The 26,149-nt window shown below is 42.5% G+C and overlaps 1 protein-coding gene across 1 annotated transcript in view; it reads right to left on the bottom strand.

Annotated features, from left to right (window-relative positions):
• Positions 1 to 26,149, bottom strand: part of LOC115775625 (uncharacterized) — a 106,577-nt gene that overhangs the window by 40,234 nt on the left and 40,194 nt on the right. Inside the window, exons 4-5 of the mRNA XM_030723093.1 lie at positions 19,293 to 19,376; positions 6,690 to 6,773 (exon numbers count right to left, since the gene is read on the bottom strand). Of these exons, the coding sequence (XP_030578953.1) occupies positions 6,690 to 6,773; positions 19,293 to 19,376 (168 nt within the window). The remainder of the gene's footprint in view (positions 1 to 6,689; positions 6,774 to 19,292; positions 19,377 to 26,149) is intronic.

Genomic DNA, 26,149 nt, shown 5'->3' with positions numbered 1-26,149 from the left:
AGGTTGACACATGCCCTGGAAACTCCAAAATCCTCCACGGCAACACAAGGGGATACATCAGCCAGCTTTGTGTTTCTCTTTAGAGTGATGGACTTGTCTGACAGGTTGGTGACTTTCATGGGAACCCATCTATCGCCCCACAATGGTGTGATAATGCGGCCAACCATTATATTACGTGGCATGGACTTGGATGAGGTGGGTTCAATAATCACTGTACTTCCTGGTGACATAGGGACCTTATTTGGTAGCTTACCCCCAAACTAGATGTTCCTGTCTTGCTAACAGGGTGACTGACTGCTGGAGCTTGACTGTGCCAATCTTGTCTGGGAGTTCCTCACCCTTCCAACAAGATGAGTTGGCCATGAAGTCAAGGAACTGCTCACACTCTGGAGGGAGATTGCCATTAGAGACTAAGTGCCAACAGTCACTGGTTATTTTCAGTTGACGCATAAGAAACCTGATGACATTTGTGCCTATGATTAAATCATCTCGTTGACCTGGCACTACAAGGATGGGAACCACACAGGTCTCACCATACAGTTTCATTTCAACCTCATACATGCATTTGGGCTTACTGAGTGCACCACCACAGCCTACCAGCACAATTTCTTGAGTCAAAGGAGTGGGTTCAGGCAACATACTCTCACTCAACATCTTCTGCTCTGTTTGCTCATTGAGTGTGCAGGCCATGGAGCCAGAGTCAAGCATGCCCTGCACATGGTGTTTGTTGTTAATACTGACGGGTGTGTAAAACAGCTCGTCAAAAGGGCCGACTCTGTGTGTATTTTTGTACTATCACTTTAGCACCAACTGGCACTGCTGCACATGCTTTTCTGTAGTGCTGTTCAATATTGTCACTTGCTGAGGGTTTCTTCATCTGTGCCCACACATCCCCTCACCCAATGCGGGCCAGCTAGTTTAACGGCTGGGGGCCTGGGGTTTTGGGAGGCAGGATGCCTTTGAACAATCGGGCGATGAGGGCAGTTTCTTTTAATATGGCCTGGCTCAAAGCACGCTAGGCATAGGTGTTTCTGCTACAATGTGTGAGAGTGGAATGTTCTGAGGACTGGCACACTCTGCAGGATCGGTGGTGAATTTGACCAGAGGGTATTTGCTTGTCTATAGCCTGGCTGTTTTGTGAGAGAGCACGGGTCAAAAACGCTAACTAGCATTTTCAGGCAACTGTCATTACAAGGGGTCTTGACTGTCTCAGTCACAGCCTGCACTTGTGTCTCCCCTCGATGCACTGTGTTGTTAGACCATCAACCGCAGATACCTGGACATTAGACTTAAACTGGTGTCGGGGACTTTGATTCAGAAAGCATGTGTTCTTTCATCTCAAGCTGGTAGCAATTCACGTGCTCCTGAATCTCACTGACTGTCCACTTATCTGGGGCTTTAAGCTTCAGAAATAGCAGCAAGGGTCGGATCAGGACAGTGCTTTACAAACATCATGGCTGCCTCCTGGCATGGATCCTCTATGCGTCGTCCGAGCCTTTTCAATCAAACCCTCCTCCGTGAATCAACTGCCTTATTCAGTCTGACCCAATATTCTACAGGGGTTTTCTCCTGGGACTGGAACTGTGCTGTAGAAATCAGCCATGGGCATGCATGAATAGGTCATGTCACTAAAATGTTGCCTGAGTATGTCATAGATGACATCTGGATTCTCCTGAGGCTTTAATGATGGACTGCTCCTCAGAGTTATCCTTACAATGTCTTTAGCTTACCCATTAACTTGAACATCAGCTCTGGGTATTGTTCCTGAAGAGGCACAGCTCGTTTCTTGAAATACATTCTCATTGACTCCTCCCACTCACAGACCGTATGCTTATCTGACCCATCTCCTCTGAAGATTGGGGGTTCTCTCGCATCTGACTGGAGAACTAGCTTCGCCCCACTCAGGTTAAGGTAAGTAGGCTCACTGGGTAACTGGCTCACACTGCTCTGAGCTTGTGTGCCTCTGTTCTCCCTTTCCCCACATTCCTCCTTTAACTGATCCCGAATGGTCTGCCCCACCTGTTGAGCAATTTGGGTTATCAAGTCATTTAATGCTGGGTCAACCATGGCTGTGGGGTCAGAGAATGATTTGTCTTTACCACTACTACAAGGTGTACGCCCAAGTATACGAGTGGAACAGAAAGCTGGGGACCTGCACTATGAACTGGTGTAGCAGGCAACCGTTCTATTAACCTCCCTCTTCCTATGGCAATGTTGGGACAGACAGTTGGAGCTTCTCCCTCATCCATTTATCAATCACATATATGAGTTTGCACTATATGTACAATGCAAAAAAAAAAATGAAATGCACCTCAAAAATAGAAAACACAAAACTACTGCACAAAACACAGCGTGTGAACTGTTCTGGAACTCTTAGCACTCATAACCACACACAGACATCAACTTAAATATATCTGTGACAGCAACCTCTGGTGACCAATCTGATGTTGATCCACAGCTCCAGGAACACGATGAACCAATCTGAAGCGATGTGGATCCGGGTCACGGCACCACTGTAACCGGCGCCACACTGCCTCTGCACTCTAGGCTGCGGCAACCTCTCTGCGTTGTGTTGGCAATAAAGAATTAAAGGGGGTCGTCTGTTTCTTTGCCGACTGAGGCAGGTTATTCTCCCACATCTGTGTGAATATAAACGCAAATTTAGTACAGCGACCTCATGGAGCTTCTGCATGCACGCCCTCTCCTCTCATCAGCGCCTCTTGCCGACTGACGAGGTGTGCGCTATGATAGCACATCTTATAAAACACATAAAAACTTGGAAATACATAAACAAAAATACACAGTTTGTGATCATATAGTAATAATTTAACAAAACAATTCTTAGGGACAACCTATACCTGACACAACAGTGGCAACTGTTTATATGAACTTTTCCAGAACAATGAATAAACAGCAAACAAGAGCATAAATAAATTACTACAGTAAGTTCAAAAGAGTAAAAAGATGAACAAAAACAAATATACATGTTATAAATAAAAGGGAGCTCACATACCTGTGTGAATATAAACGCAAATTAGTACAGCGACCTCATGGAGCTTCTGCATGCACGCCCTCTAGAGAACAAACCGGCAAACACATGAGAAGCTGCCTGTATGCTCTTGCAGCCTAGCTTAATACTAGCTTGTTGCAATCGAGTGCTGTACTCACAAAAAAAAAGGGGATTCACACTAAAACAATCAACAATGTCTCAACACTTAATTTATGAGCACAAACAAGCAAGGGTTTGAGCCGTATTTTAACACTTCTAACACATTAAATCACTCCATAACCAGAAGGACGAACGTAACCCTCACCTCCTCTCATCAGCGCCTCTTGCCGACTGAGGAGAGGGAGGCCCGAAACCACCGGAAGTGACATGGAAGGGAAGTCGAAGTGACATAACAAAATAAAAAGCTCCCAAAAACATAACATAGAAACAAATACATACATATATATGAAAAATAACAACAAAACCAAATAACAGGGGATGGATTCTTGGTGGAATATAAAAAAATATCTTAACATTTTAAATACACCCGCTACACTGGCAGTAGGCTGTCATTTGTCGCTGGATCGTTGACTGTGAAACAGTTAGTTTCGGCTCCTTGATGTGCACAGCTCCTTGCGTTTACCCCGTAACTTACCTGTGTTTTCTTGTATTCAGATTTTGCCCGTCGAGCGGAGATCTCCTGGGAAGCTCACCACCGGATCCCTCTCCTCAGTGTCCACCTCTGTGCTTGTCCGCCACACCGCACCCGAAGCTCCTTTCTCCACCTTTGCCTCCGGAGTCTCTCTCACCCCCCCCACCACCCCCCCCCCCCCCGTTCCTGGCCTGCCTGCTCTGTGCTTTTGATTCACTGTAAATAAACCTTGCACTAAACCGCCACCCCTGCGTCTGCTTCAGTCCTCAGTATCAAACCGTGACATAAAACTATGAATAATTGTTTTACATTCTGTGATAAATGATGGAAGTCACCCAGAAGTATTAAATAAAGATGGTTACATTTATTTGAACTGTGAGTATTTAATACAGGGTGATTTTATGGGAATGTGGATCTTTCAGATCAATTTGAGAAGTAATTTTATAATTTTCACATTATATATGTCATATAGCATCAGGCACTGGTCTTGGTTTTGTCTCGGTCTCGATACCCTCTGGTCTTGGTCTTGTCTCGGTCTCGGGTTAGGCGGTCTTGACTACAACACTAGTAGGCTGTGCAGAGATGCCCCTGAGACAATCCAGCACATAACGGCAGTGTGCAAGATGCTAGCAGGCAGGGCATACATGGAATGCCGTAACCAAGTGGCCGGCATAGTATACAGGAACATCTGTGCCGAGTATGACCTGGAAGTCCCGAGATCAAAATGGGACACACCCCCAAGGGTGGTTAAGAAAACAGAGCTAAGATCCTGTGGGACTTCCAGATGCAGACAGACAAATTTATGATGGCTAAACAACTGGACATCGTAGTGATGACAGACAAAGGAAGAAGGAGAGGTTGCAATACCAAGTGACGGGAAAATCAAGAAGAAGAAACACGAGAAGCTCGACAAATACCAAGGCCTCAGAGAGGAGCTGGAAAGGATGTGGAAGATGAAGGTAACAGTGGTCCCCGTGGTAATCGGAACACTCGGGGCAGTGACCCCCAAACTGGGAGAGTGGCTCCAGCAGATTCCTGGAACAACATCCGAGATCTTTGTCCAGAAGAGCACAATGCTGAGAACAGCTGAGATACTGCGCAGGACCCTCAAGCTCCCAGGCCTTTGGTAGAGGACCCGAGCTTGGAGGGAAAAATAGACTGCCAATATGGGCAAGCTGGGATTTCCATATATACTTATATACTGTACATAATACATATATACATATATTCATAAACTGTTTATACACACACACACACACACACACACGCACGCACACACACACACGCGCGCTCACACACACGCACACACAACTGTTTGTAAGGCTTCTCAAAACCTGTGTTCAAAGTTAATATTCAGTTCAATTCAATCTTATTTATATAGCACCAACCACAACAATCATGCCACAGCTGCCTAGGTCTTTAGCAGCATAACTAAGGGATGATTCAGGGTCACCTGATCCAGCCCTAACTATAAGCTTGATCATAAAGGAAAGTTTTAAGCCTAATCTTAAAAATAGAGAGGGTGTCTGTCTCCTGAATCCAGCTGGGAGCTGGTTCCACAGAAGAGAGGGGCCTGAAAGCTGAAGGCTCTGCCTCCCATTCTACTCTTAAGTATCCGAGGAACCACAAGTAAGCCAGCAGTCTGAGAGCAAAGTGCTCTGTTGGTGTGATAATGTAGTGGTCCTGGGTCTCGGGTGTGGGGAGTTCTTGCTTTTGGACTTTCAAATTCTGGTTTTGATTCTTAGTTAGATATCTGTGTTTCAGTTCCTGGTTTTAGTTATTTGTATTTGAACCCTGTTTCCTTGTTAGCTCCTTAGTCTTGTCAGGCAAATTTGTTCAGTTGTGCTTCCTGGTGTGTCCTATTTTCCTGATTTTTGGGGTGTGTATATATTATCTCTGTTTTCTTCAGTTCTCTGTTGGATCATCTGCTTGTGCTCTTCCTTCTCTTTGCTCTCCTGTCCATGACTATTCTGTTCAAGTGAGCTTTGCAGTTTGCTCTGCTTGCTCCGTACAGTTTTTTCCCGTCTTCCAGCTAATAAAATTTGATGGTAAAGTTCAGGCATGTCCTGAGTCCTGCACTGGGGTCTTAAAACCTGCCTGCCACAATGTACATGACAGATATGTCACTATAAATTCCTTAAGACACGATGGGGCCTGATTATTCAAGCTCTTGTATGTAAGAAGAAGGACTTTAAATTCTATTTTGAATTTAACAGGGAGCCAATAAAGAGAAGCCAATATGGGAGAAATCTGCTCTCTCTTTCTAGTCCCTGTCAGTACTCTAGCTGCAGCATTTTGGATCAGCTGAAGACTTTTCAGGGAGCTTTTTAGGACAGCCTCATATTAATGAACTATAATAATCCAGCCTAGAGGTAACAAATGCATGAATTAGCTTTTCAGCATCACTCTGATGTTTCTAATTTTAGAAATATGGTGTAAATGCAAAAAAAGCAGTCCTACATGTTGCTGAATATGTGCACTTAAGGACATATCCTGGTAAAAATGACTGGTCAAGATTCCTCACAGTGTTACACTGGAAGTAATGCCATCCAGAGTAAGGATCTGGTTAGACACTATGTTTCTAAGCTATATAGGGAAGAGAACAATAATTTAAGTTTTATTGGAATTTAGAAGCAGAAAATTAGAGATCATCCAGGCCTTTATGTCTTTCAGACATTCTTGCAGTTTAAATAATAAATCTCACCCTGCCTGCACTCTCTTCTTCACCGTCCAAAGCAGCAGACTTGTTTGCTTTGGATGATTGACCACAGGTATTTAAACTCATCAGTACTGTGAAAATCTATGTGCCCCCTTCCTGGATATTTGTCAGATGTACATGTTTCAAATAATCAAACAAATTTTAATATTAGAAAAATATGCCCTTAGTAAATGCAAAATGCAATTTTTTAAATGTTGAATTCATTTGTTAAGAGGTAAAAAACACTATCCAAGAACACTGAAAACTAACATGCTGTGTCTGTACACAAACCTTATGAAATGTTGCACTGAACAAATTAATGTTACATTCACAACTTAGTAACATCTTACCCATCTGAAGGAAAGGATGGAAACAAGCCCTTGGATCGAGAACTCATCACAGAATCACGACCAGAATCGATATGTGAAAAGGTCCTGTGGATATGAGGACAAGAATGAGGGCCACAAGCAACTTTAATCAGTTCTAACAGAGACAGAGAAAATCATTTTTAGTAATCTAAAGAAGCTTTTCTCTCTCCTCTGGTGGCACCTCTAAATAGGCCATTGAAATATTCATTTATAAGTACTTATAATAAAGCTGATTTCAATGATCAATACTGTATTTTGACAGTTTAGCAATGAAGCTTATATGTAAGTTCAATAAAGCACATCTGTAATCACTCATCTGTCTACTTTCCTGGATATTCAAGCTGCTACTCTATTCATTACATCACTTATGCATTCCAGTGCTGTCAGACTTAAATCTGCCATCATCACTCTGGCACAATCATCTTAAAATGGCAGACTGTTTATTAAAAATGGCTGTAATTCCTAAACAATTAATACAAAATATTGGTCAGCCCCCATAATTAAAGCTGAAAGTCCACCTCAGTCACATCTGAAATCAAATCTGACATGCCTGTGGTGGTGTCCAGAGGCATAACCACAAAAAAATCTTTATATATATATATATATATATATATATATATGTCGAGACAAGAAAGCTCCTTAACATGCATGGAGGGTTTACCCCAATCCAGCGCCCTGAGACTGTACACAAAGCGGAAGGAAGGAGGCTGAGGACTACTGAGTGTCAGAACCGCTATCCTGGATGAAACAACAAAGATCCATGAGTACATCAGGAAGATGGCCACAAAGGATCACGTGCTTAGTGAGTACCTCAGGCATCAGAAACCCGAGAAAGAAGACGACGAAGAACAGGAACCGTCATGGAAGGGCAGGCCTCTGCACGGCATGTACCACCGGCAGATAGAAGAAGTGGTGGACATAGAGAAATCCTATCAATGGCTGGAAAAAGCTGGACTGACAGACAGCACAGAGGCACTAATCACGGCAGCACAAGAGCAAGCTCTGAGTACAAGATCAGTAGAGGCTGGGGTCTACCACACCAGGCAAGACCCCAGGTGTAGGCTGTAGTGTTGTAGTACTTGAGATCGGTCTTGGTCTCGAGACCGCTTTTTGATGGTCTCGGTCTTGTCATGGACTCGACCGCATTTGGTCTCGGTCTTGTCATGGACTCGGACCTTGCGGACTCAGGATTTATTTCAAGACCAGTCAAGACCACAGCTCTGGAAATATCACTAAATTGCCAGAATATTGTCCAGTTAATTTGTAACATCTTGCTTTTATTGGATGCAAATCGTACTAATTCAGATCCAACAAAGATTGCGCTCCTCTGCCTCTCAAAGGAGCGCACCTCGCAGACTCTGCCCCTATCGCTGCTATTATCGCCGCTTGCGCCTGCATCATTTCGCTGCAGTTTGCAATCTACCACAGAGCACGGACAGTTTCATTAACAATGTGCACGTTTGGTCGTGTGTGCACTTGATTTCGTGGGCTACAGAAATTAAAATGGCAATTAAATGACAACCGGGATGAACGCGAGAGAAGTAAGAGGGAAAATGAAGATCAAAGGAAAAAATTTCAGGCTTCCTATTCAACAAAAAAAAAAATCCCAGCATGAAAGGTAAATACCAACCTTCATGTATTTTGATACACAAACTGAAAATTTAATGCAAATTTTAGGGCTGCAACGATTCTTGGATTAACTCAACTTGATTATTAAAAATCCTCGACACAAATTTGTTGCTTCGATGTTTCCTTTCAACTCTACAACTCAGGTGTCTCCGTGTAAGCGGAGCATTTCATCCACGTTAGTTCTCAGTGGCTTCAACTAATTTCCGTCATTTGGGAAAAAATAAATTGACCCTTTAACATGAGTGGATCATTGCTTAGAGGATTTTCCACAGCTTCACTGCTCTGTGCTGTGAGTGTGCGTGTTTGAATGTGCACGCGTGTGTTGTGTAGAGGATGTCAGCTGTTATTTTTTCTTTATGTCAGCTGTAGCCACCAGAACAGATCTACAACCACAGTTTGCTAGCAGGGGCTGCCATTAGCACTGGCATTCTTTCCGTGCCCCCCCTCCACCCCCTTCAGTACCGAGAGGCTCCGTCAAAATATTTTTTATCTAAAAATAGAGCTGCAGTAGAAACGTAATTTGGAGGATGCTTGTGAATAAAAAGCACTGCAGCATTAAGCTCATTCTGCCCCAGTTTTACAACAAAAACACAACAGCAGCTGTTTTATGTGCCGTCAGACTGCAGGCACAGCAACTGCAAAGAGGCAGAAACCGTGAGCTCAGGTGGAGTGAAAGGAGCTCTTGTTCCTGTAATCACCTTAAAACCTTTACGGTGAAACAGCTGGAGGTCCTTCATCAACCACCTGATCAGCAGCATGAAGAAAAGAGAACTTTGTAGCTGCTCCATCCACCCTGTTTATTTCACACAGAGAAACATCTGCAGTACGGAAGTTAAATTATGCAGATGAACTGTTAAAAGGAAAACTTATTTCTTATCCAATTACTTGATTAATTGACAGAGTAACAAATTGAATATTTGATTACTAAAATAATTGATAGTTGCAGCCCTACTTGTATTCAGAATAGTCAAACATTAGTTTTCAGCACCAGTGGAGCTATGAGAGGCCTTCAAGAATAAAAAACTACAGTTCCTAGCAAGATGATGTCACTTCCTATTGTTGCATTAAAAATGTGATCATTTATGCTCACAACATGGTGGCTGATATTCGAATATAGGAAATGCTTTGAGCAGCTGATTGTTAAAAAACCTGGATTATGTTTTGTTGTGTATTTTTTTTTTTTATGTGATTTCTGCAAACACATTAGTGGAAGGAGACGGCACTCTGGGACACATTAAATGCTTGATATATAAATGTAACTTTCTGGATTATATGCAAAATTTATCACTCTATCGATCTAATAAGGTCTGATTTAGAGTTCTGCATTGGTCCTTCATACATAACTGAAAGTCCTCTCTGAACCTAACCTGACATACACCTCGAGAAATGTAACTACACATCCACAAAGACTGTGATTACTGCCTAGGCTTCAGAGGTGGTTTCCAGTTACATCGTAGGCCCCGTCACTCAGTTAACAAGTGGAAGCGGCATTTAGTGCTTAGCATTAGCTTACTAATTAGTATTAGCGTTAGGGCTGGGCTGAAAAATATTTCTTGCTTGAACCCTGTAGTTACCATGGCTACCAATGATGGCAGATAAGTAAGTTGTTTCTCCACCATTAGTACATTGAGCTAGTGGTGGGCAGATCAATTCTAATATCAGTAATATCAATACCAATTTTGATATTGGTATTGATCAATATCAGTGTAATGAGATCGATACTTTGGCTTCAGTTTCTCTCTTGTGTGCAGTGCTGCGGTTTCATCACAGATACAGGCTGACTGTCTAAGTGGTCGCTCCTGTCACAGCACAGAGCAGGCACACTTTGCTCCTCCCCTCCCCACAGTGGTTTGTTATACTGTCATGTGACACATAACATATTTTACTTGGGGGGAAAAAAGGAATTTGCTATGAAACATTTAAAGCAAAATTAAACTTAAATTTGTACAGCTTGTTTATTTAAGAAAAAAAATCAAGAAAATTAGTGAACGAAGGGACATTTTTATTAATTTATGTATTATACTTTCTGAACAATCTACCTGGAAAACAGTTTCCATTTGTTCTTGAGTGATGATTTGGTACACTTCTTTTAACAAAATAATAAGTAAATAAATAAAAAAATCCAGACATCAATCTATGGGGAAATTTGTTTTGTTAATGTTCTATTGTTTCAGAACAATAACTTTTATTTTGATAAAGTATTTTCTACTTACATATAAACTTTGCCCAATTCTATCCTGGGTTTTAACTAATTAATGATCCAAAGGAAAAAAATCTCAAACCAGTTAAACTTCATGAAAATTCTTCATAATTATTAAAAAGTGTCTGTATCAGTATCGGCGATACTGGCCCTCTATTCACTTGGCATCACATCGATGCCAAATCTTGAAGTATCGCACACAACTACATTGAGCAGCACACACGAGGAGTGACTGACAGTGCTAAGACCCTCCTCCTGGCTCTGATTGGTTGTTCTTGACTGGGAGCAGTTCAGGGAAGAGGTGGAGGAACTCGATTTTTTCCACAGATTATCCATCTCATACTGTCCTGACATGGTGTCAGTTTTAACAAATATGTAAAAAACTGATTAAAATTTTTTTTTCATAAAAGATACATACTGCAGCTTTAATCTGTATATGAGATAAACTTATAGCTTTAGTTTTTACTGTTGATGATTGTTTTGCCATTTTACACATTTAGCTATGTGGTTTTGAAATAGCGTTCACATTTGTAAAGATTGTTGTTGGTTTAAAAACAATATAACTTTATGTATTGTTTATGAAAGGCAGAAAACAGTTAAGAGTATTGTGATAAACTGTCACGTCCCGGGCTATTTATTGTTGTGTTTCTGTTGTTTTCCTCTCTCTCTCTCTTTCTCTCTGGTGTGTGTTTTGGTGGGTGTAATGATAAGTGTTAACTAAGGTGTCACCAGCAGGTGTCAGTGTTGTACGAGAGCCCACGTAGGAGGTGTGGAGAAGAAGACAAAGAGTTAAGATGGCAGTTCATGTTACATGTCAAGTCTGAGTCTTTTAATAAATGGCTAGCTGAAGCTAGCCCAATGTTCTTCAAGCTCTTTTATTATAAATAAGACAAGAACATTACATGGTACCAGGAGTGGGGTGGAGGTAAAGGAAGCAACACAACAAGATGGATGCAGTAAAACCGCCGGGTCCGCTGAAGCTGACTGGAAATGTGGATGCAAGTTGGAGAGCTTTCAACAGCATTTGCAGCTGTACATGGCGGCAGTCGGAATAGATCGACGAGCAGAGGAAAGAAAAATCGCCGTGCTCCTCACCGTTGCCGGCCCAGAAGCGATAGAAGTCTTCAACACTTTTGTGTTTGCTGAACCTGCCGACAAAGACAAGTTTGACGAGGTCGTAAAGAAGTTTGATGAACACTGCCTGACAAAAAAAATGAACGTGTGAAAGATACGTGTTTCGCTCACGCCTACAGCAACAGGGTGAGTCATTTGATAATTTTCTCACAGACCTCAAGATTAAAGCTCAGTCATGTAACTTTGGCGATCTGAAAGACTCCATGATAAGAGATCAATAGTTTTTGGGACTAATGAAAAGAAGCTCCGAGAGAGATTATTGAGGGAGTCAGACCTCACATTGGCCGAGGCTGTTAAAATATGTCAAGCCGCTGAGTTAGCACGATGCCAGATGCAGACATTTCAAGGCCCTGTGCTAGGAGAAAAGCACCAACAAAATGGCGTAGTGAACGCTGTGGCGCCAAAAAGGACGCAGCGGAGCAAGTTTAATGACAGTGCCGACAGGAATAAAATGAATAATAAAGGGATGTTCGCTGCAAGCGATGTGGTGAAAAACATGAAGCTAGAAGGTGTCCTGCCTTTGGTAAACGGTGCATGAAGTGCAAGGGACTGAATCAACTTCACCAAAATGTGTTTCTCAAAGGGGAAGGGAACAAAGCGTGCATACAGTCCAGGAAGACATTGATGACAGTGATGACTTGAGTGACACCTTTTTCATAAAGACGGTGTCACATGGGTGAAAATGTGGACTGTGCAGTCCTTAGCTGATGTAAGCCAAATGGTTAATGTAGCAGCTAATGATAAATGGACTGTTCCTTTGCTAGTTAATGGGACGGTGGTGACATTCAAAATTGATACTGAGCCAAGGCTAACTTGATTAGTGAAATGGATTTCCAGACATTGAAAGAGAAGCCTAAAAGGTTTGCAGAAAAAATCGCTCCTTTGAAAGCTTATAATAATCAGCCGATTCAAAACAAAAGGGGGGTGTAATCTAAAGGTGACAGCTAAAGGCAAACAGCACAACCTGCTGTTCACCATTGTGCCTGCTGGACATGAATCGCTGCTAGGAGACAAAGCATCAGAAGACTTAGGTCTGGTTAAAAGGATTTACCAGATAAACACAGACAGCCTGGAGATAGCTGAACAAAATAAAAGTGGTACACCGCAGCACTGTGAAGGGACTTCTGCTATAGTGGAAAAGTTTACCTCTGTGTTTCAAGGACATGGAACATTGCCCCAAACTTACAAAATTCAGCTGAAAGAAAATGCCAAGCCTGTAGTGCATGCTCCAAGGAGAGTACCAGCGCCACTTAGACCAGCTTTAAAAAAAGAACTGGAAAGAATGATGCAAATGGGTGTCATTGAGCGTGTGGAAGAGCCTACAGACTGGGTCAACTCTATCACATGTGTCAAAAAAAATACAGGTGACATTAGAGTGTGCCTTGACCCTAAAGATCTCAATGAAAACATCAAAAGAGAACATTATCAGATTCCAAAACGAGAAGAAATCATGAGTGAGATGGCTGGAGCTAAGTTCTTCAGTAAACTTGATGCCTCACATGGATTCTGGCAACTGAGACTGGACCCAGAAAGCAGCAATATACCACCTTTAACACACCATTTGGGCGTTACTGTTTTCTGAGGCTTCCATTTGGCATCAAATCTGCTCCAGAGATCTTTCACAGAGCTATGGAATCTGTTAATTGAGGGTCTTGAAGGTACCAGAGTCTACATTGATGACTTGGTCGTTTGGGGAACAACAAGGCAGCAGCATGATGAAAGGTTGAAAAAACTCTTGGGGAGGGTCAAAAAGAATGGACTCAAACTGAACAGGGACAAATGCCTTTTTGGGTCACGCAAATGAACCTTTTTGGGTGACAAGATCACAAGTGCAGGGGTGGAACCTGATCAGTCAAAAGTGCAAGCTGTACTTGACATGCCAGCCCCTACTGATAAGAAAGGTGTACTGCGAGCCATGGGAATGATTAATTTCCTAGGTAAGTTCATTCCTAACCTAGCTGTCAAGACTACATGCCTTAGAGAGTTGCTACGTCACGACACGGTGTTTGAATGGACAAGGCGACATGAGGACGAATGGCAGAGATTAAAGCAGACTGTTGCTGTTGAGCCAGTGCTCACGTTCTTTGATCCAACAAGGCCAACAAAAATTTCCACTGATGCCTCAAAAGATGGCTTAGAGCTGTCTTGCTACAGATGCAAGAGGACAGTTGGCAGCCGGTAGCGTATGCATCAAGGTCAATGACAGAGACTGAACAACGTTATGCTCAGATTGAAAAAGAGACTTTGGGCTTAGTGTTTGGTTGTGGAAAATTTCACAGTTATGTCTATGGCTTACCAACGTTTGCAGTAGAAACTGACCACAAACCGCTCATAGCACTCAGAAAAAAGAACCTCAATGACATGTCACCCAGGATTCAACGCCTGATGATGTTTCTACAAAGGTATGACTTTGAACTGATTTATACACCAGGCAAATACATTGTTCTGGCGGATGCACTGTCACGAGCACCAGCTCCAAGTGATGACACACAGTGTAGCCCTGTGTCTGTTGATGTTGAAATGCACATAAACATGGTGACTGCTTCTCTCCCGGCATCAGATGTAATGCTACAGCAAATTGCGCAGGAGACGGCGAAAGACCCGCAACTGCAAAAGGTAATTCACCTGAGCCAGAATGGATGGTCACGAGGGTGTTTGTCCGGGTTGGTATCCTGTGCGTGCAGATTTGTGTGTGGCTAATGGTCTGCTTCTGAGACAAAACAGGATTCTCATTCCACAGTCTATGCGTCGAGACATGCTACAACGCATTCATGAGGGACACTTAGGAGTGGAGAAATGCAAAAGGAGAGCGCGAGAAGCTGTGTACTGGCCAGGAATCAACAGAGATATAGAGGAGATGGTTCAAAAGTGTGAAACATGTCTTAAACATCGGTACAGGCAACAGAAAGAGCCGATGCTGATTGCAGATCTTCCCACTGCCACCATGGCAAAAAGTAGGTACTGATTTGTTTCATCTACATGGAAAGGACTATCTTCTAGTGGTTGACTACTACTCTAATTATCCTGAAGTAGCGCAGCTTTCCAGTACATCAGCACAGTCTGTCATCACACACATGAAAAGTTTTTTTCTCAAGACATGGGATTCCCCATTGTGTGGTGAGTGACAATGGTCCACAATTTGACTGCAGTGAGTTTCGTGATTTTGCAAGTTCAGTACGGATTTGAACATGTCACCTCTAGCCCTTTGTATCAGCAGGCTAATGGACGGGCAGAGAAAGGGGTCCAGGTTGTGAACGATTGTTTAAAAAAGCGAGAGAATGTAATGCTGACCCTTACCTGGCTTTATTGAGTTACAGAGCCACTGCCCTGGAATGTGGAGCATCTCCTGCTGAGTTGCTCATGGGTCGCAAACTGCGCACCACACTTCCTCACATGCCAAGGAAGGATGGCTAACAGGAGTGACAACAAGTGGGCTGACAAAAGAATGAAGCTCCAGCAAAGACAGAAGAGGAACTATGATAAAACAGCAAGGAATCTGTGGCCTCTGCAGGAAAAGGATGTTGTGAGGATTGATGGTCCTGAGCTGTGGGACAGAAAAGCAACTGTACTGCAAGAGGTAGGACCCAGATCGTTTGTTGTCGAGACAGAGAATGGTCAAGTTTTAAGGAGAAAACAGGAGGAGTCTGTAAAGATTCAGAATGGTGAGAGTCAGAGAAAGAGACAGGATGGGAACAAGAGAATGTTGCGACAGAAGTGCAACACAGTGAATCTTCTTCATCATTGCCAGTGACTGTAACACTCAGAAGGTCCACTCGACCTAAGAAACCACCTGAGAGGCTCATAGAACAAATATGAATGAGTAACGGGTTAACTGTGTAAAGAAAGTGGTAAAGCGTTGCTGACTTTAATGTGTTAAAATGTGTTCCTAATGGTTACAGTTACAGGAAGTGAAAGAGTCATAGTGTAATTTTAAAGACCAATGCTAGGTTTGTTTGTTGACATGTGTTGAAAATACCAAGCTGAATATATTTCTTTTGAGCCATATGCATACATTGAGTTACAAGACATAAGGAAAGTTCATTACTGAAACATGTATGTTGTTGCATTCTGTTTAATATGTAGTGCTAGTGAAGACTATGTGAATGAGGAATAACTGCTGTGACACTGAGCTAATCTTTTAAGCAGCTGAAAAAAAAAAAGGGGGATGTAATGATAAGTGTTAACTAAGGTGTCACCAGCAGGTGTCAGTGTTGTACGAGAGCCACGTAGGAGGTGTGGAGAAGAAGACAAAGAGTTAAGATGGCAGTTCATGTTACATGTCAAGTCTGAGTCTTTTAATAATGGCTAGCTGAAGCTAGCCCAATGTTCTTCAAGCTCTTTTATTATAAATAAGACAAGAACATTACAGTGGGCACGACCCTCTGGAGTTGTGGGAGGTCTCCTCCCCTCGTGGGCCGGCTTTCGGAGCAGCAATCTCCACACCTGTTGCCGATCAGCTCATCCTCCTGCGTTACTTAAGCTGGCAGTAGGCTGTCATTTGTCGCTGGATCGTTGACTGTGAAACAGTTAGTTCGGCTCCTTGATGTGCACAGCTTCCTTGCGTTTACCCCGTAACTTACCTTGTGTTTTCTTGTATTCAGATTTTGCCCGTCGAGCGGAGATCTCCTGGGAAGCTCACCACCCGGATCCCTCTCCTCAGTGTCCACCTCTGTGCTTGTCCGCCACACCGCACCCGAAGCTCCTTTCTCCACCTTTGCCTCCGAGTCTCTCACCCCCCCCCCCCCCCCCTTCCTGGCCTGCCTGATCTGTGCTTTTGATTCACTGTAAATAAACCTTGCACTAAACCCGCCACCCTGCGTCTGCTTCAGTCCTCAGTATCAAACCGTGACATAAACTATGAATAATTGTTTTACATTCTGTGATAAATGATGGAAGTCACCCAGAAGTATTAAATAAAGATGGTTACATTTATTTGAACTGTGAGTATTTAATATCAGGGTGATTTTATGGGAATGTGGATCTTCAGATCAATTTGAGAAGTAATTTTATAATTTTTCACATTATATTATGTCATATAGCATCAGGCACTGGTCTTGGTTTTGTCTCGGTCTCGATACCCTCTGGTCTTGGTCTTGTCTCGGTCTCGGGTTAGGCGGTCTTGACTACAACACTAGTAGGCTGTGCAGAGATGCCCCTGAGACAATCCAGCACATAACGGCAGTGTGCAAGATGCTAGCAGGCAGGGCATACATGGAATGCCGTAACCAAGTGGCCGGCATAGTATACAGGAACATCTGTGCCGAGTATGACCTGGAAGTCCCGAGATCAAAATGGGACACACCACCAAGGGTGGTTAAGAAAAACAGAGCTAAGATCCTGTGGGACTTCCAGATGCAGACAGACCAATTTATGATGGCTAAACAACTGGACATCGTAGTGATGGACAGACAAAGGAAGAAGGAGAGGTTGCAAATACCAAGTGACGGGAAAATCAAGAAGAAGAAACACGAGAAGCTCGACAAATACCAAGGCCTCAGAGAGGAGCTGGAAAGGATGTGGAAGATGAAGGTAACAGTGGTCCCCGTGGTAATCGGAACACTCGGGCAGTGACCCCCAAACTGGGAGAGTGGCTCCAGCAGATTCCTGGAACAACATCCGAGATCTTTGTCCAGAAGAGCACAATGCTGAGAACAGCTGAGATACTGCGCAGGACCCTCAAGCTCCCAGGCCTTTGGTAGAGGGACCCGAGCTTGGAGGGAAAAATAGACTGCCAATATGGGCAAGCTGGGATTTCCATATATACTTATATACTGTACATAATACATATATACATATATTTAATAAACTGTTTATACACACACACACACACACACACACGCACGCACACACACACACACACACACACACACACGCACACACAACTGTTTGTAAGGCTTCTCAAAACCTGTGTTCAAAGTTAATATTCAGTTCAATTCCATCTTATTTATATAGCACCAACCACAACAATCATGCCACAGCTGCCTAGGTCTTTAGCAGCATAACTAAGGGATGATTCAGGGTCACCTGATCCAGCCCTAACTATATAGCTTGATCATAAAGGAAAGTTTTAAGCCTAATCTTAAAAATAGAGAGGGTGTCTGTCTCCTGAATCCAAGCTGGGAGCTGGTTCCACAGAAGAGGGGCCTGAAAGCTGAAGGCTCTGCCTCCCATTCTACTCTTAAGTATCCGAGGGAACCACAAGTAAGCCAGCAGTCTGAGAGCAAAGTGCTCTGTTGGTGTGATAATGTAGTGGTCCTGGGTCTCGGGTGTGGGAGTTCTTGCTTTTGGACTTTCAAATTCTGGTTTTTGATTCTTAGTTAGATATCTGTGTTTCAGTTCCTGGTTTAGTTATTTGTATTTGAAACCCTGTTTCCCTTGTTAGCTTCCTTAGTCTTGTCAGGCAAATTTTGTTCAGTTGTGCTTCCTGGTGTGTCCTATTTTCCTGATTTTTGGGGTGTGTATATATTATCTCTGTTTTCTTCAGTTCTCTGTTGGAATCATCTGCTTGGTGCTCTTCCTTCTCTTTGCTCTCCTGTCCATGACTATTTCTGTTCAAGTGAGCTTTGCCGTTTGCTCTGCTTGCTCCGTACAGTTTTTTCCCAAGTCTTCCAGCTAATAAAATTTGATGGTAAAGTTCAGGCATGTCCTGAGTCCTGCACTGGGGTCTTAAACCTGCCTGCCACAATGTACATGACAGATATGTCACTATAAATTCCTTAAGACATGATGGGGCCTGATTATTCAAGCTCTTGTATGTAAGAAGAAGGACTTTAAATTCTATTTTGAATTTAACAGGGAGCCAATAAAGAGAAGCCAATATGGGAGAAATCTGCTCTCTCTTTCTAGTCCCTGTCAGTACTCTAGCTGCAGCATTTTGATCAGCTGAAGACTTTTCAGGGAGCTTTTAGGACAGCCTCATATTAATGAACTATAATAATCCAGCCTAGAGGTAACAAATGCATGAATTAGCTTTTCAGCCTCACTCTGATGTTTCTAATTTTAGAAATATGGTGTAAATGCAAAAAAGCAGTCCTACATGTTTGCTGAATATGTGCACTTAAGGACATATCCTGGTAAAAATGACTGGTCAAGATTCCTCACAGTGTTACACTGGAAGTAATGCCATCCAGAGTAAGGATCTGGTTAGACACTATGTTTCTAAGCTATATAGGGAAGAGAACAATAATTTAAGTTTTATTGGAATTTAGAAGCAGAAAATTAGAGATCATCCAGGCCTTTATGTCTTTCAGACATTCTTGCAGTTTAAATAATAAATCTCACCCTGCCTGCACTCTCTTCTTCACCGTCCAAAGCAGCAGACTTGTTGCTTTGGATGATGACCACAGGTATTTAAACTCATCAGTACTGTGAAAATCTATGTGCCCCCTTCCTGGATATTTGTCAGATGTACATGTTTCAAATAATCAAACAAATTTTAATATTAGAAAAATATGCCCTTAGTAAATGCAAAAATGCAATTTTTAAATGTTGAATTCATTTGTTAAGAGGTAAAAAACACTATCCAAGAACACTGAAAAACTAACATGCTGTGTCTGTACACAAACCTTATGAAATGTTGCACTGAACAATTAATGTACATTCACAACTTAGTAACATCTTACCCATCTGAAGGAAAGGATGGAAACAAGCCCTTGGATCGAGAACTCATCACAGAATCACGACCAGAATCGATATCTGAAAAGTTCCTGTGGATATGAGGACAAGAATGAGGCCACAAGCAACTTTAATCAGTTCTAACAGAGACAGAGAAAATCATTTTTAGTAATCTAAAGAAGCTTTTCTCTCTCCTCTGGTGGCACCTCTAAATAGGCCATTGAAATATTCATTTATAAGTACTTATAATAAAGCTGATTTCAATGATCAATACTGTATTTTGACAGTTTAGCAATGAAGCTTATATGTAAGTTCAATAAAGCACATCTGTAATCACTCATCTGTCTACTTTCCTGGATATTCAAAGCTGCTACTCTATTCATTACATCACTTATGCATTCCAGTGCTGTCAGACTTAAATCTGCCATCATCACTCTGGCACAATCATCTTAAATGGCAGACTGTTTATTAAAAATGGCTGTAATTCCTAAACAATTAATACAAAATATTTGGTCAGCCCCCATAATTAAAGCTGAAAGTCCACCTCAGTCACATCTGAAATCAAATCTGACATGCCTGTGGTGGTGTCCAGAGGCATAACCACAAAAAATCTTATATATATATATATATATATATATATATATGTCGAGACAAGAAAGCCTCCTTAACATGCATGGAGGGTTTTACCCCAATCCAGCGCCCTGAGACTGTACACAAAGCGGAAGGAAGGAGGCTGAGGACTACTGAGTGTCAGAACCGCTATCCTGGATGAAACAACAAAGATCCATGAGTACATCAGGAAGATGGCCACAAAAGGATCACGTGCTTAGTGAGTACCTCAGGCATCAGAAACCCGAGAAAGAAGACGACGAAGAACAGGAACCGTCATGGAAGGGCAGGCCTCTGCACGGCATGTACCACCGGCAGATAGAAGAAGTGGGTGGACATAGAGAAATCCTATCAATGGCTGGAAAAAGCTGGACTGACAGACAGCACAGAGGCACTAATCACGGCAGCACAAGAGCAAGCTCTGAGTACAAGATCAGTAGAGGCTGGGGTCTACCACACCAGGCAAGACCCAGGTGTAGGCTGTAGTGTTGTAGTACTTGAGATCGGTCTTGGTCTCGAGACCGCTTTTTGATGGTCTCGGTCTTGTCATGGACTCGACCGCATTTGGTCTCGGTCTTGTCATGGACTCGGACCTTGCGGACTCAGGATTTTATTTCAAGACCAGTCAAGACCACAGCTCTGGAAATATCACTAAATTGCCAGAATATTGTCCAGTTAATTTGTTAACATCTTTGCTTTTATTGGATGGCAAATCGTACTAATTCAGATCCAACAAAGATTGCGCTCCTCTGCCTCTCAAAGGAGCGCACCTCGCAGACTCTGCCCCTATCGCTGCTATTATCGCCGCTTGCGCCTGCATCATTTCGCTGCAGTTTGCAATCTACCACAGAGCACGGACAGTTTCATTAACAATGTGCACGTTTGGTCGTGTGTGCACTTGATTTCGTGGGCTACAGAAATTAAAATGGCAATTAAATGACAACCGGGATGAACGCGAGAAGTAAGAGGGAAAATGAAGATCAAAGGAAAAAATTTCAGGCTTCCTATTCAACAAAAAAAAAAAAATCCCAGCATGAAAGGTAAATACCAACCTTCATGTATTTTGATACACAAACTGAAATTTAATGCAAATTTTAGGGCTGCAACGATTCTGGATTAACTCAACTTGATTATTAAAAATCCTCGACACAAATTTGTTGCTTCGATGTTTCCTTTCAACTCTACAACTCAGGTGTCTCCGTGTAAGCGGAGCATTTCATCCACGTTAGTTCTCAGTGGCTTCAACTAATTTCCGTCATTTGGGAAAAAAATAAATTGACCCTTTAACATGAGTGGATCATTGCTTAGAGGATTTTCCACAGCTTCACTGCTCTGTGCTGTGAGTGTGCGTGTTTGAATGTGCACGCGTGTGTTGTGTAGAGGATGTCAGCTGTTATTTTTCTTTATGTCAGCTGTAGCCACCAGAACAGATCTACAACCACAGTTTGCTAGCAGGGGCTGCCATTAGCACTGGCATTCTTTCCGTGCCCCCCCTCCACCCCCTTCAGTACCGAGAGGCTCCGTCAAAATATTTTTTATCTAAAATAGAGCTGCAGTAGAAACGTAATTTGGAGGATGCTTGTGAATAAAAAGCACTGCAGCATTAAGCTCATTCTGCCCCCAGTTTTACAACAAAAACACAACAGCAGCTGTTTTATGTGCCGTCAGACTGCAGGCACAGCAACTGCAAAGAGGCAGAAACCGTGAGCTCAGGTGGAGTGAAAGGAGCTCTTGTTCCTGTAATCACCTTAAAACCTTTACGGTGAAACAGCTGGAGGTCCTTCATCAACCACCTGATCAGCAGCATGAAGAAAAGAGAACTTTGTAGCTGCTCCATCCACCCTGTTTATTTCACACAGAGAAACATCTGCAGTACGGAAGTTAAATTATGCAGATGAACTGTTAAAAGGAAAACTTATTTCTTATCCAATTACTTGATTAATTGACAGAGTAACAAATTGAATATTTGATTACTAAAATAATTGATAGTTGCAGCCCTACTTGTATTCAGAATAGTCAAACATTAGTTTTCAGCACCAGTGGAGCTATGAGAGGCCTTCAAGAATAAAAAACTACAGTTCCTAGCAAGATGATGTCACTTCCTATTGTTGCATTAAAAATGTGATCATTTATGCTCACCAACATGGTGGCTGATATTCGAATATAGGAAATGCTTTGAGCAGCTGATTGTTAAAAAACCTGGATTATGTTTTGTTGTGTATTTTTTTTTTTTTATGTGATTTCTGCAAACACATTAGTGGAAGGAGACGGCACTCTGGGACACATTAAATGCTTGATATATAAATGTAACTTTTCTGGATTATATGCAAAATTTATCACTCTATCGATCTAATAAGGTCTGATTTAGAGTTCTGCATTGGTCCTTCATACATAACTGAAAGTCCTCTCTGAACCTAACCTGACATACACCTCGAGAAATGTAACTACACATCCACAAAGACTGTGATTACTGCCTAGGCTTCAGAGGTGGTTTCCAGTTACAATCGTAGGCCCCGTCACTCAGTTAACAAGTGGAAGCGGCATTTAGTGCTTAGCATTAGCTTACTAATTAGTATTAGCGTTAGGGCTGGGCTGAAAAATATTTCTTGCTTGAACCCTGTAGTTACCATGGCTACCAATGATGGCAGATAAGTAAGTTGTTTTCTCCACCATTAGTACATTGAGCTAGTGGTGGGCAGATCAATTCTAATATCAGTAATATCAATACCAATTTTGATATTGGTATTGATCAATATCAGTGTAATGAGATCGATACTTTGGCTTCAGTTTCTCTCTTGTGTGCAGTGCTGCGGTTTCATCACAGATGCAGGCTGACTGTCTAAGTGTCGCTCCTGTCACAGCACAGAGCAGGCACACTTTGCTCCTCCCCTCCCCACAGTGGTTTGTTATACTGTCATGTGACACATAACATATTTTACTTGGGGGGAAAAAAAGGAATTTGCTATGAAACATTTAAAGCAAAATTAAACTTAAATTTGTACAGCTTGTTTATTTAGAAAAAATCAAGAAAAATTAGTGAACGAAGGGACATTTTTTTTAAACTTATGTATTATACTTTCTGAACAATGTACCTGGAAAACAGTTTCCATTTGTTCTTGAGTGATGATTTGGTACACTTCTTTTAACAAAAATAATAAGTAAATAAATAAAAAAATCCAGACATCAATCTATGGGGAAATTTGTTTTGTTAATGTTCTATTGTTTCAGAACAATAACTTTTATTTTGATAAATTATTTTCTACTTACATATAAACTTTGCCCAATTCTATCCTGGGTTTTAACTAATTAATGATCCAAAGGAAAAAAATCTCAAACCAGTTAAACTTCATGAAAATTCTTCATAATTATTAAAAAGTGTCTGTATCAGTATCGGCGATACTGGCCCTCTATTCACTTGGCATCACATCGATGCCAAATCTTGAAGTATCGCACACAACTACATTGAGCAGCACACACGAGGAGTGACTGACAGTGCTAAGACCCTCCTCCTGGCTCTGATTGGTTGTTCTTGACTGGGAGCAGTTCAGGGAAGAGGTGGAGGAAACTCGATTTTTTCCACAGATTATCCATCTCATACTGTCCCTGACATGGTGTCAGTTTTAACAAATATGTACAAAACTGATTAAAATTTTTTTTCATAAAAGATACATACTGCAGCTTTAATCTGTATATGAGATAAACTTATAGCTTTAGTTTTTACTGTTGATGATTGTTTTGCCATTTTTACACATTTAGCTATGTGGTTTTGAAATAGCGTTCACATTTGTAAAGATTGTTGTTGGTTTAAAAACAATATAACTTTATGTATTGTTTATGAAAGGCAGAAAACAGTTAAGAGTATTGTGATAAACTGTCACGTCCCGGGCTATTTATTGGTTGTGTTTCTGTTTGTTTCCTCTCTCTCTCTCTTTCTCTCTGGTGTGTGTTTTGGTGGGCACGACCCTCTGGAGTTGTGGGGAGGTCTCCTCCCTCGTGGGCCGGCTTTCGGAGCAGCAATCTCCACACCTGTTGCCGATCAGCTCATCCTCCTGCGTTACTTAAGCTGGCAGTAGGCTGTCATTTGTCGCTGGATCGTTGACTGTGAAACAGTTAGTTTCGGCTCCTTGATGTGCACAGCTCCTTGCGTTTACCCCGTAACTTACCTGTGTTTTCGTGTATTCAGATTTGCCCGTCGAGCGGAGATCTCCTGGGAAGCTCACCACCGGATCCCTCTCCTCAGTGTCCACCTCTCTGCTTGTCCCACACCGCACCCGAAGCTCCTTTCTCACCTTTGCCCTCCGGAGTCTCTCACCCCCCCCCCAACCCCCCCCCCCCCCCCCCCCCCCCCCCCCCGTTCCTGGCCTGCCTGCTCTGTGCTTTTGATTCACTGTAAATAAACCTTGCACTAAACCCGCCACCCTGCGTCTGCTTCAGTCCTCAGTATCAAACCGTGACATAAACTATGAATAATTGTTTTACGTTCTGTGATAAATGATGGAAGTCACCCAGAAGTATTAAATAAAGATGGTTACATTTATTTGAACTGTGAGTATTTAATATCAGGGTGATTTTATGGGAATGTGGATCTTTCAGATCAATTTGAGAAGTGATTTTTATAATTTTTCATATTATATTATGTCATAGCATTAGGCACTGGTCTTGGTCTTGTCTCGGTCTCGCCCTCCCTCGGTCTTGGTCTTGACTTGGTCTTGGACCCTAAAAGTCCTGGTCTTGTCTCGGTCTCGATACCCTCTGGTCTTGGTCTTGTCTCGGTCTCGCCCTCCCTCTGGTCTTGGTCTTGTCTCGGTCTCGGGTTAGGCGGTCTTGACTACAACACTAGTAGGCTGTGCAGAGATGCCCCTGAGACAATCCAGCACATAACGGCAGTGTGCAAGATGCTAGCAGGCAGGGCATACATGGAATGCCGTAACCAAGTGGCCGGCATAGTATACAGGAACATCTGTGCCGAGTATGACCTGGAAGTCCCGAGATCAAAATGGGACACACCCCAAGGGTGGTTAAGAAAAACAGAGCTAAGATCCTGTGGGACTTCCAGATGCAGACAGACAAATTTATGATGGCTAAACAACTGGACATCGTAGTGATGGACAGACAAAGGAAGAAGGAGAGGTTGCAATACCAAGTGACGGGAAAATCAAGAAGAAGAAACACGAGAAGCTCGACAAATACCAAGGCCTCAGAGAGGAGCTGGAAAGGATGTGGAAGATGAAGGTAACAGTGGTCCCCGTGGTAATCGGAACACTCGGGGCAGTGACCCCCAAACTGGGAGAGTGGCTCCAGCAGATTCCTGGAACAACATCCGAGATCTTTGTCCAGAAGAGCACAATGCTGAGAACAGCTGAGATACTGCGCAGGACCCTCAAGCTCCCAGGCCTTTGGTAGAGGACCCGAGCTTGGAGGGAAAAATAGACTGCCAATATGGGCAAGCTGGGATTTCCATATATACTTATATACTGTACATAACATATATACATATATTCATAAACTGTTTATACACACACACACACACACACACACACACACACACACACGCACACACGCGCGCACACACACACACACACAACAACTGTTTGTAAGGCTTCTCAAAACCTGTGTTCAAAGTTAATATTCAGTTCAATTCAATCTTATTTATAGCACCAAACCACAACAACATGCCACAGCTGCCTAGGTCTTTAGCAGCATAACTAAGGGATGATTCAGGGTCACCTGATCCAGCCCTAACTATAAGCTTGATCATAAAGGAAAGTTTTAAGCCTAATCTTAAAAATAGAGAGGGTGTCTGTCTCCTGAATCCAAGCTGGGAGCTGGTTCCACAGAAGAGGGGCCTGAAAGCTGAAGGCTCTGCCTCCCATTCTACTCTTAAGTATCCGAGGAACCACAAGTAAGCCAGCAGTCTGAGAGCAAAGTGCTCTGTTGGTGTGATAATGTAGTGGTCCTGGGTCTCGGGTGTGGGAGTTCTTGCTTTTGGACTTTCAAATTCTGGTTTTGATTCTTAGTTAGATATCTGTGTTTCAGTTCCTGGTTTTAGTTATTTGTATTTGAACCCTGTTTCCCTTGTTAGCTTCCTTAGTCTTGTCAGGCAAATTTTTTCAGTTGTGCTTCCTGGTGTGTCCTATTTTCCTGATTTTTGGGGTGTGTATATATTATCTCTGTTTTCTTCAGTTCTCTGTTGGATCATCTGCTTTGTGCTCTTCCTTCTCTTTGCTCTCCTGTCCATGACTATTTCTGTTCAAGT

Source organism: Archocentrus centrarchus, unplaced genomic scaffold (genome assembly GCF_007364275.1).
Source record: "Archocentrus centrarchus isolate MPI-CPG fArcCen1 unplaced genomic scaffold, fArcCen1 scaffold_24_ctg1, whole genome shotgun sequence".
Taxonomy (NCBI): domain Eukaryota; kingdom Metazoa; phylum Chordata; class Actinopteri; order Cichliformes; family Cichlidae; genus Archocentrus; species Archocentrus centrarchus.
This window is presented reverse-complemented; position numbering and strand designations above follow the sequence as displayed.